At 31.2% G+C, this 19,768-nt stretch overlaps 2 protein-coding genes and 1 long non-coding RNA gene across 4 annotated transcripts; 1 reads left to right on the forward strand and 2 right to left on the reverse strand.

The window, feature by feature from the left end:
* Positions 1–533: 533 nt before the first annotated feature.
* Positions 534–2,700, reverse strand: LOC130960386 (uncharacterized). Its single transcript, XM_057885766.1, has one exon. The coding sequence runs from the start codon at positions 2,147–2,149 to the stop codon at positions 1,757–1,759; it is 393 nt and encodes a 130-aa protein (XP_057741749.1). The 5' UTR covers positions 2,150–2,700; the 3' UTR covers positions 534–1,756.
* An 11,325-nt stretch (positions 2,701–14,025) lies between these two features.
* On the forward strand, positions 14,026–15,524 carry LOC130963433 (F-box protein CPR1-like). The gene is made up of 2 exons (XM_057889552.1): positions 14,026–15,011; positions 15,464–15,524. The coding sequence occupies exons 1-2, from the start codon at positions 14,026–14,028 to the stop codon at positions 15,522–15,524; spliced, it is 1,047 nt and encodes a 348-aa protein (XP_057745535.1).
* A 1,329-nt stretch (positions 15,525–16,853) lies between these two features.
* LOC130963722 (uncharacterized) lies at positions 16,854–19,169 on the reverse strand. Of its 2 annotated transcripts, none has more exons than XR_009079846.1 (6): positions 18,806–19,169; positions 18,628–18,714; positions 18,034–18,091; positions 17,697–17,954; positions 17,317–17,398; positions 16,854–17,215 (listed from the first exon to the last, which is right to left on the reverse strand). It is a non-coding gene; the product is annotated as an uncharacterized LOC130963722 (long non-coding RNA). The 2 variants fall into 2 exon arrangements; XR_009079845.1 differs by having other exon boundaries at positions 17,317–17,419.
* Between the last annotated feature and the right edge of the window lie 599 nt (positions 19,170–19,768).

Below are 19,768 nucleotides of genomic sequence, written 5' to 3' on the forward strand. Positions count from 1 at the left end.
GGGTTGTTTTTTAAGGTATCATTTATTTTAGGTATGGTATACATGTCCATCAAAAATTTAAAATAGACACTATGTCCATCAAAAATTCAAAATAAATATTGGAGTACACGGAAATACATATATAGTGATTATTTATTGAAATAAAAATGATGAAAGACACGGTTATACGTAAACATTTATTAAAAATAAATATTTTATGTTTTTTTAAAATATTGAGATATTAATTTCTAACTTGAGATATTAATTTTTTAACAATTTTTTATTCTGTCTAATTTACCAAATAGAATATAAAATTAATATCTTTTTATATTTATACACTCTTGTATATCTATATCTCTATTTCATTTATATTGAGACAACAACCAAACACAATTTTAATGGCACTATTCATTGGGTGCCTAGTGTTCTTGAAACTTACAAAGATGTTATTCTTATCTTTGATCCCAAGGAAAGGATTTTCTCATTTTGGACTCTATCAGATTCTTTGAAAAGTCTTTTGGCCGCTGTGATATTATTGGACGAGGTTATATTTTTATCTAATAAAAGAGAGTACTTCATATATAATGTAACTTCCCCCGATTCATATACTAGTTTTCTGTTTTCCCATGAAAACGTCCGATTAGTCTTTTTTTTCCCTCCAGTTTGATAGACGGATATATATGCCTCATCTATGAGGCCAGCAAAACCTTAAAAATCCCTTCGAACAGCAGGAATACGTGCATTGTGGAGGTACTTAAAAGTAAAAATATTACATGATAGGTATTATAATTAATTACGCTAGTCGCTAGCATAATCCAAGATGAGGCAAGATTAACAAGATGAGAAATTTAGCAGGAGGAGAAACTGCTTAAGAGAGGTTCATGAATCATAACCAACTTGTCTAACAATGTGCTACAAAAGACGCCTCCAACAAGCATGGAACATAACCAGAGCTCCAGGAGACAGACTTAACCAATTAAGTGTAATAACAGTTAGGCATTAGCAAACATAATCGAAACGTGAAAAGTAAAACCTGTTGTGTACTCGGTCACGCAATGATCATACTAACACTATCTATTCTTGGGGACTGGGGAACTGAGGAAGGTTCAAGTTCATGAAGCATGAAGCATGAAGCATTCAAATGAGCTTGGAATCTCTAAATATTAAATTGGGAAACATCAATAACTCCCAACAAAGTACTAATAAATTATCTGCAATCCCCGCCCAGAGAGTTTTAAAAAATGTTGATCTCATCAGCACCTATAACCAACACCAGAATCACGAGATACTATCACAGACTAGGCACAACATTAGCAAGCCATCTTCCTAAACTAACATTCCATTGCAGCAACTACATCCCGTTAAGCAAGCACTTCCGTAATCACGCAAAATCAAGTTTCCAAATCTATGATGTACAGAGATATAGGTACCAATTACTGCGTGACTTGTCCCCCTCGAATAGAAATGTTCCCCAAACAATACAATACACAATAATAGATTGAAAATGCAAGAATCCCAAAATGGAACCCTATAATTATGACTTCTGAATCACGTCGTGTAAACTCAACATTGACTCAATAACCCTCAATTTCTTTTAACTAAAAAGAACGGATACAACTTGTTCCTAGCAGTAGCACACTTCAACAACATCGACGACGACGGAAAAAAAAAAGGAAAAAAAAAAGGTTCAATTATATAGCTGGAACCGAAAACTGAAAGAGACAGAGACAAAATTATAAGTAGGGATCGGGGAAAACCTAGGGAAAAAGAGAGAAGCTCAATCGCGATTCTTCAAGCGCTCAACGCGCTGGTTCAACTGCTCGATCTTGACGACGAGGTTGGTGACGGAATAGAGAAGCCAGTAGAAGAGGAGCGCGGAGGCGATGAGGAGGGCGTTGCGCTGACTCTTCATGATGGACTTCTGGTGGCGGAGGTGCTCCGTGGGAGTGCACGAATCTCCCTCGCAGGAAGGCCTTGTCTCGTACTTCCAGTAAATGTCCATTAACAGGAAGAGGCAGAACGGAACCACGGAGAGGAACGGTTTGAGGAGGTTGCGGGTGACGGCGATGAGACCCCTGCGGAGGCCGTCGAGGCCGGGGATGGTAAGGAGGAGGACCATGATTGCCTCTGCGGCAGCAGCGTAGCCTAGCACAACCCACTCGAGCGCCATCGGTGTCAGATCTGTGGTTTCGGTTACGGGGATTTGAGTGAACGAATACTCGTTTTCTTCGATGACAAGTAGCTTTTCTTCCTCTTCTTTATTTTGTGGGCCTCGCTAAATCAAGGGGCTTTTATACACGCACAGGGATATAATCATCATGCGACACGTGCTGTACACGTGACACTCCAAGAGTGAAGAGTTTTTTTTTTTTTTTTGTTCAGGATTCAGACCCACAGACGGGCCCAAACCGCCGAAGACCGGAGCCCCAACCCTAAGACCCGACCTTGGATCTCGCTGGCGTTGCTCGAAGCGCCACCACAGAAACGCGACGCTCAGCCTTCCGAGGTCCATCGCAGACGCTTTTCCATCGGCAGTCCTTGTTCGCGTGAAGAATATCTTAGCTTATTTCATTTTTGGACTAAGTACTATGAAGAGTTTGGGTTTCTAGAATAATGAGGAGTTGAATCTATTAATTATTAAAAATCTTTGTTGTCCCATCCATGGAATGGAGCCTATGCTGTGTTTACAGAGAGTCTCTTGTTACTTCCTACCGATATTAAGAATAAAGATAAGGAGAATAAGAGAAAGAAAAACTTTATCATGTCAAAATCTATGAATCCAGTACAAAAGTTTTTAAATATAGATTTTTTTTGAGATAATATGGATACGGGAGTACACAGGAGTACATATATAATATTTGTTTATAAAGTCTTTCAACCATTGTGCTTATCCAGTTAGATGATATTATTGGGAGAAGTTATCATAAATAGGGTACTTCATATAGGGAGTCTCTTGCCACTCCATAATGACATTAAGGATAAGGATAGTTGATATGTAACTATTCTCTTATACTTTGCACCAAGCTATTTCTGTTAGTTTTAATTGCATTGTGATTAATGAATAAGTAATGAGTATTATACATTGAAAAATGTTATGGGTCTTTTAAAATTTAGCCTTTATTTAATCTTTAAATTTAAATAATATTATGTAATTAAATTTTAGCTAAAACACATTCTTAGTTTGTAGTTAGATATGTTGACAATTAAAATAATTTAAATTTCAAACACTAGAATTTTTTTAACTTTCTATCTACTTCATAAAATAATTATTTTATTAATTATTTATTTATTTATACATTTTTCTCTCTCTTTCTCGTGTATGCTGTTTTTTTTGTTCTCTCTCACGTTCACACAAATTTTTATAGAAGAGTATTATTCTTCTACATAAATTTTTATATAGAAGAGTATTACTTCTCTACAGGTAAATTTACTATTTCATATTTAACATTTTATTATTATTATTATTATTTGAGTCGTACTATTTTGTTCCTATTTCGAGTGACTTGTATGCTAACTCAAAACTCATTCATCATCATTGTCGAATAAAATTTTAATAAGATTATATCAACATTTAAATTAAACAATAAATGAATTATTAGTCTATGCATCAATATTCTTTTCTTCTTCTTTATTTTATTTTATTTTATTTTTTAATCTTTATCTCTAGAATGATTAGAGATGACCACCAACATAAAATAATTAGACCGAATTAAAGATAAATAAAAGAGCAGGTATTCGGAAGAAAAAAAAAGATAACACATAAAAATTTGATAAAGGTTTATAGTTTTCAACAATTTTTTTATTATTAGTTGAATTTTTTCATTACTTATTTGAATATTAACGCTTTTAAAATTATTAAAATGTATGTTCGTAAAAATTAATTTTTTCAATTGTAACATCTAAAATTATTAAGTTATACAGAAAATATTTTTGAAACACATCCAAAATAATAAATCTAATATTTAAATTTAAACATTAAAAATAAAATTAATTTTTTATATCTTATTCGATAAAAACTCATCTAATATTTCTCTTTTTTTAATAGTGAGATGTTTTGATTACTTGTTTGAATATTAATGCTTTTAAAAGTATTAAAATGTATGTTTGTAAAAATTTGTTTTTGTTTTTAATTGTAACACATCTAAAATTATTAAATGATACATAAAATATTTCTAAAACACATCCAAAATAATAAATCAGAAATTTAAATTTAAATGTTAAATATAAAATTAATTTTTTTATATCTTATTCAATAAAAACTCATCTAATATTTCTCATTTTTTTTATTATTTGTTAAATTTTATCATTACTTATTTAAACATTAATGCTTTTAAAATTATTAAAATGTATGTTTGTAAAAATTGGTTATTTTTCATTTATTACACATCTAAAATTATTGACTTATATACAAAATATGTTTGAAACACATCCAGAATCATAAATCTAAAATTTAAATTTTAATGTTAAAAATAAAACTAGTTTTTTATATTTTATTCGATAAAAACATATCTAATATTTTTTTATTTTTTTTATTAACGTTTTCAAAATTATTAAAATGAATAATTAAGCTAAGTTTTTTAGATCTTATTCAATAAAAATATATCTAACATATTAGTTCAAAATATGATCTCTTTTAGGGGCTTTAGATATGTGGGTTAATAATTAAAGAGAAACTCTCCATATACAAGCATTTTTTTATACAAATCTTTACAAGTTATTATATTAACGCGCTTGAACGTTACTGCACGTTCTTCTTCCTCTTCCTCTTCTTCTTTTTTTCTTTCGTTTCTTACTTTCTCTTTCTCCTTCTTCAACCGTTACTGCACAATTTCACTGCATCGTCTTCTTCTTCTTGCTGCACATTCTTCTTCCTCTTCCTCCTCTTCTTCTTCTTCTTTTCTTTCGTTTTTTGCCTTCTCTTTCTCCTTCTTCATTTACGTGCTTTTCTCTTTGTTTTCTTTTTTCGTTATTCTTGATTTCCATTATTTTTTGATATCAAGCTCTGAAATCATTTTTGAAGAAGAAGAAGCAGCAGAATATGAGGAGGAGAAAGAGAAAGAGTTCTGAATTATGCATAAAGTGTCCTTTGGGTGTATTTCTATAATCGTTTGGGTGTATTTTCTGTAATCGTTTGGGTGTATTTCTGAAGTTTCATTATTTTCAAAACGATTTCAAAACTTGATTTCAGAAACCATGAAAATCGAAAAAAAAGAAGTAAGAATACCAGTAATAACGAGTAGAACAACTAATGAAAAGGCAAAGAGAATAACGAAGAAATATCGTTTGGGTGTATTTTCTATAATCGTTTGGGTGTATTTCTGAAGTTCTATTATTTTCAAAACGATTTCAAAGTTTGATTTCAGAAACCATGAAAATCGAAAAAAAAAGAAGCAAGAATACCAGTAATAAATGCAAGTAAAACAACTAATGAAAAGGCAAAGAGAATAACGAAGAAATATCGTTTGGGTGTATTTTCTATAATCGTTTGGGTGTATTTTCTATAATCGTTTGGGTGTATTTCTGAAGTTTCATTATCTTCAAAACGATTTCAAAGCTTGATTTCAGAAACCATGAAAATCGAAAAAAACGAAGCAAGAATACCAGTAATAAACGCAAATAAAACAACTAATGAAAAGGCAAAGAGAATAACGAAGAAATACATGGAGGAGGAGGAAGAAGAAGAAGAAGGAGAAGAAGAGGAAGAGGAAGAGGAAGAGGAAGATGAGTTGTTCATAATCCACGGTGAGTGAAGAAGAAGAAGAAGAAGAAGAAGAAGAAGAAGAAGAAGAAGAGAAGAAGAGAAGAGGAAGAGGAAAAGGAAGATGAAGATGAGTTGTTCATAATTTACGGTGAGTGAAGAAGAGGAAGAGGAAGAGGAAGAGGAAGAGGAAGACGAAGAGGAAGAGGAAGAGGAGTCGTTCATAATTCACGGTGAGTGTAGCGCTTTGGAAATTAAATAACGCATTAAAAGACTCTAATGTGTAGCAACTTGTAAAACTTGTAAGTCAAAAAGACTTGTATGTGTAGCAAGCCTCATAATTAAAACCCTTAAAATTTATTTTTTGAATTTTAAAATTAAAATATTCAATTTTATTGAATTTAATTTTTGAATATGTATTTAAATAATAATTTATTAATAATTAAAAATGCTAAAACTGAAACAGAAATTTTAAATTTTAAATACTAAATTTTAGTTTTATTTAGTTTGTATTTTGAATGTGTATTTAATTTTAAAAAGACACTAAATCTATTTAGATGTATTTGTTTTAATTTTTTTTTTAATTATTATAATAAAAAGCTGATTAAAAGATACCTAATCGTACTGATATGCATTATGCATCAAGTTCCAATCAAATGCCACTCTTTTCTATGGATGGTAAAATTGGAATTTATCAATGCTTAGGAAATCTTGCTCATTGTCTTGCTTCCTAAAGCCAGTCTTGTGGTGAGGGGTTTTAACTTTTAAATTATTTCTTTTTTCATGTGTAATGCAAAGCTTCTAGAAAATTTTATTTTATTTTGGCTTTGCTTTAAAGTATGATTTCCCTTCCAATTATGAATGTGAAAAATTGGAACATTTGGAAGTGCAAATATAGCTTCCTCTAGTTGAATCCAATCTGTTATATTAAATGCTTTATCTTTATTCAATATTTCCTTGGTTGCATTATCATGTCTATACAGAATATCACACATCAATATGAGATTTAACATGTAAACAAATTGTTAATTTATCAATTCAGTTTAGTCTTAGTAGTAAGTATTTCAGTATTTTGTTTGTTGGGATTACAGTTAGAATCTTTATATTAGCCATTTGAATTTTTAATTGTTCATAGAGCATGTGCTCGTAGGTCTTTCTATCATAGTAGGTTAATTGAACCACGTCTGTTTTCATCTTATATTTTATCGGTAATGAAACGTTGTAGCATGTTGATATAGTTGCAATAGTGGTGTAAATTTTACATTTTTATGTTTGACTTTCAACGTTATTTTGTTAGGTACATCCTAGTTTTAGGATTAGCTTTTAGATATATTTTTATTAAATACAATTTCTGAACTTTTAAACTGGGGTGTGGACACTAAGAACAGTCTTGTGCCTCTGCTCTTTTTTGCCCTGTTTTTCCTAGATCTCTGTAGAAGTATCATAACAAAATGAAGACATAACTTGCTAGCTTCCATTTTCTTTTAACCTCTTTCTGAATGTATAACAAAAGATGAAAGCTATTGCACTCTGAAATTAATAGGGAAAAAAAGGGATTTATGAAAAGAACTAGATACAAATAAATGTTTAGGACTGGAATGTTAAATATGTCTTTCTCAATAGAAGGGATAATTTTATATTTGATTCTTCTTCAATTTTTTTCTTGGCCATTTATGATTATATGGATTAAGAGCATGGAGCTATCATTGTTATATCTAGTTTAAGGGCTCCATATTATGATGAAAAAGTCAAGCAAGTTATTCTGGTGTTGAAGAGCTAGAGATGAGGTGATGATTGCTGAAAGGTTTGAGAAGAATAATATCTCGGACTATGCTGCTAAGTGCTATCTTCACCTTTCTTCCATAGAGAGCGACTAACCGAGCTTACAACCATCCTTGGGATTAACACATCCGAGCCTTGCTCTATATGATGGCTTTGGGTCCACAACAAGCACATCTTGCAAGTTAGGCAAGGACCACAATCGCGTTGGAAGCTCACCCAAGCGACAATATTTGATGATCAGATGTTGGAGAGATGGCATTGCACCTTTCTCTAATATCCATTCTTTCATTTTCACCTCTCTATACCTTTTTCAGCTCTACTCTCTGATATGCAAAGATCAAGAAGCAAGTCATGAATCCGGCAGCTTTTGACCCCTCCATCACTCCTTTTTGCCACCATCACCAAGCTGCAATCCACCAACTCATTCAAGTACTCTTCAGCAATATCTTCTACTTCTAGTGCATCTAATATTCCTGTTTTTGGTGGCTCTATTAATCCTTCAGCAGTCCATAATAGTATTAATCGTTTCACAGGAATTGCATAGTCTTCGGGAAACATCCCAAAAGTATAGAAAACATGTTTTTAGTCGATGAGGCAAGCTGTTATAACTAAGCTTCAACACCTCAGTGACTCTACTGTTATCTTTAGCAAGATGCCAAATGACATTGCGCATGATTCTCATCCACTCAACTGTCAGTCGTTTCTTCTTCGCAACCATTGATCTACCAAATGATTCTAGAACAGATGGGCACTCTCCTCCCCTAAAGACCTTCTTGCAAAATAGTTTCCAACTTTCATCCTTATCTAGGAATGGAAGGGAGTGGGACTTTGATTCTGTATAATTTGCCACCTCACCATTACGACTGGTTATTAATATTGCACTGCCATTTTTGTTATTCGGATCCCAAACTTTAGGTTCCCAGAAGTCATCAAGCACTATCAAATACTTCTTCTCCTTTAAGTATTCTTGCACCTACAGCTTCTGTCCCTCCTCGCTCAAGTGTTCAGTAGACTTGGACAAGTTGCAACCATTGAGAAGGCTTCGAAGAAATTCCCTGGCTTTGTAGTCCGTAGAAACAGTGATCCATACATAATAAGAGAACAACCGAGCCACTTAAATCTATTGTAAATAAAGTGTAGGATTGACAAGTTGAGTTGGAAGAAGCTTCTAGAGAATTTTCTTTCTTTTTTTTTTTTTTTGACTTTGCTTTAAAGTATGATTTACCTTCCAGTGAAAAACTGGAACATTTGAAAGCGCAAATATAGCTTCCTCTAGTTGAATCCAATCTGTTATATTAAATGCTTTAATTAATATTTCCTTGATTGCATTATCATGTCTATACAAAATATTACACTTCAATATGAGATTGAACATATAAACAAATTGTTGATTTGTCAATTGAGTTTGGTCTTAGTAGTAAATAAAAAGATCTCTTGCCTTTCGCTGAGATTACCATTCATGAATTGAAAGCATAATCTCCGGAGAGATAGCAATAGTAAAAATAACTGCTGATTAGAAGATAAATAAGGTAAGAAATTGTTATTATTAAAGTAATATGTTTTTTTTTTTATTTAGAACTTTAATACTTTGCTAATTACAATGATTGTATTTTTTTTAGTTCAATTTTTATTTAGTTTACATCCTTTATTAATATCTTGGTCATTCTTTCCATCCTTTTTGATGAGTTTGGAAAACTCATATTTATTTTGATGATGAACAAACATTATTAAAATGATTGATTGCAAAATTATTAATTATGATTTTCATGTAACATGTGTTAATTAATAATTTTGTGATGCAGGTTTACTATTGAGCCGAAAAATAAAAATTGTTGCAGGCTCAAATCAAAATATACATTCAACTTGTGTTGCATGTTCCCTATATTGTGTGGCTGAATTGATTATTATACTTGGGCCAGACTGGATGTTGTTACTAGAAAGTCCAAATTTAATTTTTGATGAGTAATCACTCATGTTTGATCCGAAACCAAGTGAAGAAGAAAGCAAAAAATGCTTCCAACGGATCTAAGCTCATTACCATGTGATGGATTCTAAATTCATTCAATTATCATTTATTGCATGGAAACGATGAGAGAGAAAAAAAGGCATCTGAATTGATTGCAGCACCTAATGCTACATGCTACTCAACAAGGGAAGAATTATTTCAATTAATTTCATTCTCTTTCCTAATTCAATGATGTTCAAATTTCTTTCTTCTCTCTCATCACTTTCCTTCTCTTATTCGGTCCTTACACAGCAAACCATGGAGACTTTGAGCTATCAAAAAGAAGGGAAGGCAAGCTACAAGACCATCTCAATGATGGCAAAAAAAAGAAAAAGAAAATTAAAAATATGCTGTGGCTAAGATTCTCATTACTTGTAGTAAGATTTTGTGATGAAATCTTGACTTCTTCATACCAAAAAATGGTTGAAGAAGATTCGGCCAGCAAGGTGAAGATCCTTGGAAGGATGACTTGTCTCTGATTCTGCTCAATCACCACAGGAAGTAGCTAGGGTGGCTACGTGATGGAAGAGGCAGAGATTGGAGCAGATGAAGCTATCATCATCATGAAGCATCAAGGGCCAGAAATTCATCTTGGAGAGCAAGCCAAGGATGGAGCGCTCGGATTGATGAAGAGTGATTACCAAGGAAGAACTAGAGGTATTTGCATGTTGGGTTTTGCATGGGTTACCTCTTCTCTCTCTCTGGCCGAACCGGTTATGTATGAAGGAAAATAAGTTAAGCTTGGGTTTTGGTTTCAACTGTGGAGGCTTCCCTCTTCTATAAAAAGGGAGAACAGCCACGGTTTGATTCAAGGAGAAAGTTTGAGAGTGTAAGGCACAGTGTTCTCAGAGCTACCTGAGCTAACAGATTTCTCTTCTCTTTCAATGTATTCTGTTTTGTATTTTTCTGTTTAATTTTGTCATGTCTTGAGTCTCATGGAAAAAGGCAAACAGTGAGGTTTGTATGAAAAAGTCATAGAGCGAAAAAGGACAGAGAGTGCAAAATTAAAAGAAAAAGTCATAAATGTCCTTAGAGTTCCTTTGTTCATCTATGTTGTGTTTCATGATTCTGTGAGAATCCCCTTGTAAGTTGGGTTAGCACTTTACAGTTTGTAATCAGGAAGATTATAGTGAAATTCCATCATTGTTATGATGGAGACTGGATGTAGGCTGCACTGCACTTAGCAGCTGAACCAGGATATATCTGGGTGTAATTTTCTCTCTCTTCTACTACATTTCTGTTTCTACTGCACAGGAGCTAAAACAAAAAATGTCTTATTCCAAGTGACGAGACAAAAATAAAAGTCTCGTGACTAGAAACGGGACAAAAATAAAAAAGTCTCATCAAAAACCAGAAAGTGTAATTGAAAGAAAAATGGGTTAAGATTCAACCCCCTTCTCTTAGCTACTGAAAACAATCACTTTTTTTAATTTTTTTAATTTTTGCTATGTTTTTATATTTTTTATAATTAGAATAATCAATAATACAAAATATTTTTAAATCATTCATATTCATGACAAATATGTATATACAAAAATCAATCACTAAATCAATCATTTGTATTAAATACATAATAAAATATAAAATATATATTAAAAATAAATAAAATAATATATATATTTATACACAAATATATAATAGTTAATTTTTTTTTGTGCATATAGTATTCTTATACTAGTGATGTAACCGAAGAATACATTTATTTATTTATTTGTGGCTTCTTTCTTTGTTCACTAAGAAGAGCTCAAATATTTCAAATACTTGATTATATTGCAGGGTGCAGGAGGCACTTCAAATCGGTGAGTTTTAGGGTGCGCCTGCCTTAATCAGGCGTGTCACACGCCTTGTGTTTTTTTGGATGTTGGCACAATTTCCATGAGACACGTGTTATTTTTAGCAGTATTGTGTAGGTCTGAGGTGTAATTTTTGACTGGCCAACAGGTTAATGAAATCTCCTCAGTATTAAAATTTTGCTCCATGGTCTTGGGTGAATATTTAAATTCGACATTATATATATATGGCAAGTGCATAAATATATTTTTGTCAAGAGACTGAACCAAGTTGGGTTGGCAGATGTCTTTTTTCTTTTATTATTTTGGTGGAACCGTATATATATATATATATAAACGATTTTTGGGTATACATTTATATAATAATTTATATAATGATGTATTTTTATATGATGATTTAAATTAATGTTAAATTACTTTTGAAATTTTTTTTATATCAATTTCAAAATGAATTCATTGAATAATTATTAAAATTTTAAAAAATTTAACGTAAATTTGAATAAACTATATAAAAAAAAAACAAAAAAAGAATGTGGATAAAAGACAAGAATGTGGATAAACCACTACTCTTTTTGGATCTTCAAGAAAAGATATAGTTGTGGTGGACTTAGCATCAACATCACTAACATATGTTAAGGGAACTAATTCTAAATTTTTATTAGCTAACGTTTATCATGTATGTTAAATTTAATTTTAAAATATTTATATTTATTTAAATAAATTATATTTAATTAAAAATTATATATAATTAAAAAATATTTATATTTATGTAAAAAAAATTTCTATGAAATAATATATTGACAATATGAAACTTACATTTTAATTTAAAAAATTATCTAAAAAAATTTGATAAATATTTAATAATTAAATCAAAAATTAAAAATTTTATACTTAAAATGATAGATATTAAAAATTATAATATTTCATGAATATTGAATATATATTTTTTAAAAGAATTAATTAGAAAACTAACAAATCATAAAATAATACCAAATTAATAATTAGATATATTCAATTTCTTAAAATGATATGGAAAAATATAATTACTTAGAATTTAATTTGAAAGATTAAAATTTCAAAAATTGTAAATGGTAAAAAATTTTTATTAGTCTACACCAATACTTAAAAAATATCTTAATATTTTTCTGTAAAAGAAAATCAAAATAAAACCAATAACACATAAAATAATATTAAAAAGATAAATTAATTATTATAATGATTGGGATGATGAATTTTATTTATAAAAACTAACCTTTCATACGGTTCTCTATGTAAAATGAGAATTTTATTCAAAGCCAAAAAATTTTAAGATTTCTCCATACTCATTTACAGAAGTAGTAACTTTTCTCAGACTTTTTTTTATATTAAATTTTTCCAGACTTTTACTTCATAAAATAGTATTTATTCTTTAACCAGTGTGAATTTATTAGTTAAATTTTAAAATTCTTTTCATAATTTAACAAATATTTAAGCAAAATTTTGGCCCATCTTTTTATGAGTGTTCATCACTTATTTACTTACCTGGATCTTTTATGGCCCATTAACATAAAAAAAAAAAGGAAAAGTGAAAATATATCAAGTATCGAAGACTACTACATAATATGTCTTTTTAGCTAAGATCAAAATGAAATTTTGAATAAGACCCACTAACAAAGCAGTAACCTGTATCAGAGAGGACAGGCTAATGCTGCGCCTCATTGTGACCGGCGCTTCCTAAAACTCACCCTTCAAATCGTGCTATTTCAAGAATACCAGAAGTTAATCTGAGTCATGTGTTAAATTCTCTGCCAGTTGTTATATATATATAAAGAGAGAGAACTCTTGTTAAGAAATTTGTGTCAGTATTTTTTAATGAATATCATACAGAATTTCACCTAAATTTCATGTCAAATCCCAATTAATCTAATAAGTTGCATTTTTTCTATTGATTAATTTTATTTATTTCTGTTAAGAATAACCAATGGTATGGCCAAAAGTTAAAGTGAATGAATAAGAAATTAGAAGAAAGGAATTAAAAGCATAAGCACTTTATTATCAAAGCAATTAGTCTTTAGGGATTCAATTCCATGTGCCCATTATCACACATTCAGTTGAAACAAAAGTAGTAAATAGTCATGTCATGTATAGCATAGAATAGAAATTTGGGTAGAAATTTGTTGAAGAGGTCAAATTGGCCCTGCTTTTGATAGAAAACTTCAAAGGACCTCATCTTACTTATACATATGACTCACGGTCGACAAAATGTATGTTCAACAGTTCAAGAATTATTTTATACACTTTAAAAAAACACTTTACCATTTTATATAATTTAAATAGAAAAAAATACATTTTTTCTATTTAATAAATCAAATATTATTATATTTAACTTTAAAAATAATAAAGATTATTAAAATTTATTATTTTTTATTATTATTTTCAGCTAACAATTTAATTTTTTTAGTTTAACAATTCAATAATATATTTTAATTTATACTTTTAAATATTTAAATTAACTAATAGTCAAAAATAATAAATTTTAATAATTTTTTATATTTCTTATTAACTTTTTAAAATAAATAAAACTTTTTTATTATTTTAAAAAAAGTAAATTTTTTTTTTTTCAAAAGCCAATCCGAAACTGACCCTTCCCTCCTTTTATGTTTTCAAAGCAATTTCATGTCCCGCGATTGAGTGAAGAATTGCTATATGAATTGTGAAAAGCTCAGCAATTCAAGCATGGATTAGAAGAAGAAGTGGAAGCACATAAGGAACTGACCAAAAGAGGAACCACCATGGAGAATAAGAAGAATGACAAGAGCATGAGCATTCACGACATCCTCCCTCTTGACCTGATTCACAGAATCCTACTGCGGGTACCGATCAGACATCTCGCTCGCCTCAGGTGCGTTTCCAAGCTGTGGTACTCTCTAATTTCTGATCCCGACTTTGCGGAATTGCATTTTCACCGCTCTCCCGTTGCCACCAACGCATACTTCATCATAGAAAACCTGGCTATGGCTTACTTTGTTTACTTAGACGACAATGATGCATCACAAAAAGTGATGTCTCCCCCTTTCAAGAAGAAACCTTCTCATTTTGCGGTTTTGGGATCCTGCAGAGGCTTTATTCTCTTGTATCGAGATCCACATTTTCTTGTGGTATGGAACCCACTTACTGGATTCAGCAAAAGAATATCCTATGTTCATATTTTTGCTCGTCATAAATATTATGTCGCTAGGCTTCCTTATAAGTTCCATCTCTATGGATTCGGTTATGATGCTTCACAGGATGACTACTTAGTTGTTTTAGCTTGGCAGGATAAGGATGACCATTATCACTTGGATTACTTGTCCCTGAGAACCAATTTATGGATTAATCTTGATGCTGCACTCTCTAATCTCGTGGATTCTTATAACTGGAATCCTCGTGGGTTGTTTTTTAATGGCACTATTCATTGGGTGCCTAGTATTTTTGAATCTTATAAGGATATTATTCTCATCTTTGATATGAAGGAGAGGACTTTTTCAAGTTTATCTATGCCGGAACAACCTGTAAAGAGTGTATGCTCCTATTCAATTCTCGCCCTACTAGGAGGCTGGCTAGCCTTGTATTATCGCAATTATGATAGTCGTAAAACCGAGATATGGGTGATGAAAGAATATAAAGTGCACTCATCTTGGACTCTCTATCAGATTCCTTGCGAAGTCTTTCACCCGTTGTGCTCTTCCAGTAACGGTAATATTATTGGAAGAGGTTATACTTTCCTTGATAAGAGAGGGTACTTTATATATAATGTTAGAGGAGACCTGCTCAAGCATTTTAAAAATCTTTGTTGTCCCATAAGTGGAGCCTATGCTATGTATACAGAGAGTCTCTTGTCACTCCCTAGCGCCATTAAGGATAGGGGGGGGGGGGGGGGGGGATAAGGACAAGAAGAATAAGAAGAAGGAAACTGTAAGTAACTATTCTCCTATGGTTTGTAACAAGCTATTCCTGTTTAGTTTTCGTTACATTGTAATTAATGAATAAGTAATGTGTAATATGCATTATGCATAAGTTGCAATCAAATGTCACTTTAATCTATGGATATTGAAATTTGAATTTATCAACGCTTAGGAAATCATTAATCATTGTCTTGCTTCCTATAGTCTAGTCTTGTAGTGGGGTTTCGAAGTTTATATCTTTTTCATGTCTAAAGCTTTGACTTTTACCAGTTCTGCTTTTTTGCAGGCTATCAAATTCACCATCAAGTTTAGCATCACCAAAGATTCAAACAAAGAAAGAAGAATGAGACATCTAGTATCTTTTATATTCTCTTCACAAATATTGTAGTTTTATTTTTTGTGCTTTATCTATGGTTTTGTAGGACAACTTTAACGTTTTCTGAATTTCTTTTACACTTTTGACATTTTTTATTTTGCTAAATACGATATAATCTACACTTTAATGAATTTGAGATAGCATCAGTTGATTTTTTCTTTGTTGCGTAGCATATGCTCCTTTTTGCAAATTAGTTTCAATGAAATTTCACAGATTTTGAGTCTTTAAATAAATAGACATCAAAGTCTTTTTGGGCCTGTTTGAGAAATTCTAGAAATAACTTTTTTTTAACTTTTGACTTATAAAAAGTAGTAGTATTAATGTATGGTGCAATTTTCAAAATCAAATTATAACTTTCTAAGAAGTTATTTAGGAACTTATAGAGAAGTTAAAAAAGATGACTTCTCTCATAATACTTTTACTTTTCATCACATTTATATAAAATAAGTACTTTTAGAATTAAAAATCTAAACACAAAATAACTTATTTATAAGTTACTTTTAACATAGTCATTTATTGTTTAAATTATTTTATCAAAAAGAGCTTAATTAAGTTGATTATCCAAACTGGACTTTTAACTATAATCGAATTTTCCATCTAATTTGAGACTGAATTACAAAATATTAAAAATGTTTGTCATACCGACTCTATGAATAAATAACTATGTAAAAATTTTCTTACATCACACAAATTTTCAGACACCAGACATTCGATTAACCAATTTTAATACCAAATAAAAATAAAATACCCACAATTATTTAACCCAAAAATCACTCACATAAATAATATTATTATATTTTTCATCACTCAAATTCATTAACAATCATAAAAATATAAGAGAAAATTTTTTAAAACAAATACTAAATATTTTGATTTCGGAAGAGATTATCGTTACATAAATATAGATGTCTTTATATAAGCTAAACTTCTTAACAAAATATTAATATATTAACCCCTAAGCAACTCGTAATGGCGGTGATGAATAATGAAGTTTATAGAAGTTTTCAGATTTCATGTTGATGAGGCAGTGAACATATTCTTGGCCAATTTGGTCTTCATAACTAGCTTCCGCATCCTTATACTAAATATCAAGCACACATCTTCGACTTGTTACTTTATGAGTTGGCATTTATCAATTTTTGTTTGACTTAATGTCTTGCTACTTGAATTCTTGTAGTTTCCTCAATCTTCTAAGTGACAACTTGGTTTAATTTACTAACAATTTTCTTGCATGCTTCATCAACACAAGATGCAATAACAGGAGGAACAAAATTTACATTATTATTAAGTGTAGCTCAAACAATCCAAACACAATTAAGATAAAATGTAATTTCAGTAAAAGGCAAAAGTAGTGATTCTTTGAAAGTAGAAAGTTCGTGAGTCACTTGCTGTATTGATGGTCTTGACTTTGGATTAGAACACAAGCATGCTAATGCGAGCGTTACTATATGAATTATAGCCTGAACATCTTTTTTATTTGAAGGTAGAGGAATACATGAATCCAAGACATCTTTTACCATTATGATTTTGTTAGAAGAGTCGAACAAAGACAAGATTATCTCTCTTGGGTGTCTTCCCATTAATGCTTCCAATGCCACCACTGCAAAATTGTAGACATCATACTTCTTTGTCACAGACTCACGGTCATTGTATAGGCCAACGCTTCACAACAGACCAAGAATGGTGTCAATGAACCTAATTTTTCACATTCAAGGACTAAATCTATTTAGCAAAAGTATCAAGATTTTTCAAGAAAGTTTCACCTGGTGCAAAGGTACTCATATGTTCTAACTTGTAATGTTTGATTTGAAGAATCAGGATCAAGAAGCTTAGCAGTTCCAAAGTCTGAGACAACAGCATGCAACTCTGAGTTCAATAAAATGTTGTTACATGTTACATCTCTATGAACTATTGGCGGAGAACACTCATGATGCATGTAAGCTAAAGCATTAGCTGTTCCACTAATGATATTAAACCTCTTGCTCTAACTTAGTTCCTTAGCTTTATCATCATCAATGGTCAAGGCATAAAATATGCTTTCTCTTTCCAGGTATTCATATACCAAAAACATGCACCGATTGTGGAGACAAAAATCATGAAGCTTGACAATGTTTCTATGAACGATTTGTGATAACATCTTTACCTCATTGTGGAAACTCTTGTCAAAAAGATGGATTTTGAGACTCTTTGGTAAAGTTTCTTCAATGCAACAACTTTGCCACTTGGAAGTCGTGTTCTATACACACTACCATAGACACCAATTCCTATGCAATATCTGATATCAAAGTCCTATGTTGCTTCAATGATATCTTCAAATGCAATTTTTCCATCACAGTTCCATATAGAAAACAAGTCTCCATTTTTTGCTGTTCTTTCCTCGAGTTTCTTACTTTTGGTGCGTCTTGCGAAAAGTATTATCACTATAATTGTGAGAAGAATGATGCAGGTTATAGGAAGAACTTTTACAAGGAGATGCTTACTTTTGCTTGTTTGACAGGATTTGAAGCTTGGTGTGTTGCAACCATTTAATGACTCTTGCTGAAAGTAACAATAATCAGGTAACTGTGACTTTGAGTTCATGATGTCTTGAGAAAAGTCAAATGAATTGTATGAAAGGTTTATGTATCTAAGATTAGCAAGTTCCTTGTGCAGTTTTCCTGTGAAATTATTATAACTGAGATCCAAACTCTCCATCATTGAATTCACTCCAAAGATAAATGGGATGTCACCACTGAGAAAATTGACTAAGGTTAAACTTAACAACATAACCAGTTTGAGAAACTATGCTTCCACTCAACAAGTTGTGACTTAAATCTAGTGTTATAGGAGAAAAACAAGCATGGTTAGGAAATTTAGTAGACCCTGTTATTTGCTTATGAGAGAGGTCTATATGCCAAATACTTGTGTTTGCAATATTTTATGGTATTGGACCAGACAATTGATTTGATGAGAAAAGCAAATAGTCCAAGTTGGTTAGTAGAAAAAGTTGGGGAGGAATAACATCGGAAACTTGTTATGTGAAAGAATTAAATATGTTAGATGGGAAAGATTTATAAGTTGTGATAGAATAGAACCATGAATTTGGTTTGAAGCAAGAGAGACAGAGGCCAGATTCTGCAGTTGATCAAAAATAGAAGGAATGCTGCCACTAAGAGAGTTTCCTGAAACATCAAGATTCTCAAGTTGTGTAAGGTTTGAAAGAGTTGGAGGTAGCTTATCATAAAAATTATTATCGAACAGGTAAAGACGGACAAGTTTTGTGAGTACTAATTTCTTTGGGGATGCTTTAGGGAAGCCCCATTGCGTGAAGATCCAGATAGACCAAGTTGGGGAAGGCCACATTCAAGTTTTGTAGCTGCAATGCTTTTGAAATAATATTCAATTCCCATCCATTAATCTCTTCAACACTTCCAGCATGGTCACAAATGATGTCAGTCCAATTGCAATGGTTTGAATTATTGTAGTCATGACTCCACCAACTGCTTTGTATTAATGCCAGAATTATTGAAGGAAGAGAAAGCCAAAATGGTGGATAAGAAGAAGAGAAGCAGCACTGCAAGTAAAGCTACTACTACTACACTTTACCATCTTAAGTTGTTTCCAAATTGGAACAAGAATAGGGTTGTATACTTGTATAGTTATTAGGACTAGTGTGCATGAATGTGTTTATAATATAGATTATTGGACATATTTTTTCTTAGTGATGAAATGAAATGCCATGCCACTGCAAACTGGTTTGAAGTTTCCTTCACAGGAATTGTCACTGATGTGAGAAGAAAACTTTGAACATTCCAAAGAGGACACAGTGGTCCAAGTTTAAGTCAACGTTGACTTCTGTGCACTGCCGTATTCTACAGGTTCTTAATGCTCAATCACTTCACTCCATTATTCCATGATAACAAAAAGAGTAATGACTCTGACTTTTATGCTAACCTTTCTTACAAGCAATGAAGCAATAAATAGATATTATTTTTTTGATGACTCAATAAATAGATATTTAAAAATGTTAGTTAGACACTAAAATCAGTCACTATATATTTAAGTATAAAATATATATGTAATTTAATTTATTTTTAATGTATATTTTATATTCTAATATATATTTTATTTTGATAACCGATTTTAGTGTACACTTAACAAGATTGTATTTTTATATTATTAGAATTAACCTTAAAAGTTTAGGATTTAGAATTAGTTTGAATTACTTTGTCAATT

This window comes from Arachis stenosperma, chromosome 2, assembly GCF_014773155.1.
Source record: "Arachis stenosperma cultivar V10309 chromosome 2, arast.V10309.gnm1.PFL2, whole genome shotgun sequence".
Lineage (NCBI taxonomy): Eukaryota > Viridiplantae > Streptophyta > Magnoliopsida > Fabales > Fabaceae > Arachis > Arachis stenosperma.

What these genes read in the sequence shown, in the direction of transcription:
- LOC130960386 (XM_057885766.1), bottom strand. Translation starts at nt 2,149, where the DNA reads ATGGCGCTCGAGTGGGTTGTGCTAGGCTACGCTGCTGCCGCAGAGGCA.
- LOC130963433 (XM_057889552.1), top strand. Translation starts at nt 14,026, where the DNA reads ATGGAGAATAAGAAGAATGACAAGAGCATGAGCATTCACGACATCCTC. An exon ending in ACTTTCCTTGATAAGAGAGG is followed by an intron (nt 15,012 to 15,463) that starts GTACTTTATATA and finishes GCTTTTTTGCAG; the next exon opens with GCTATCAAATTCACCATCAA.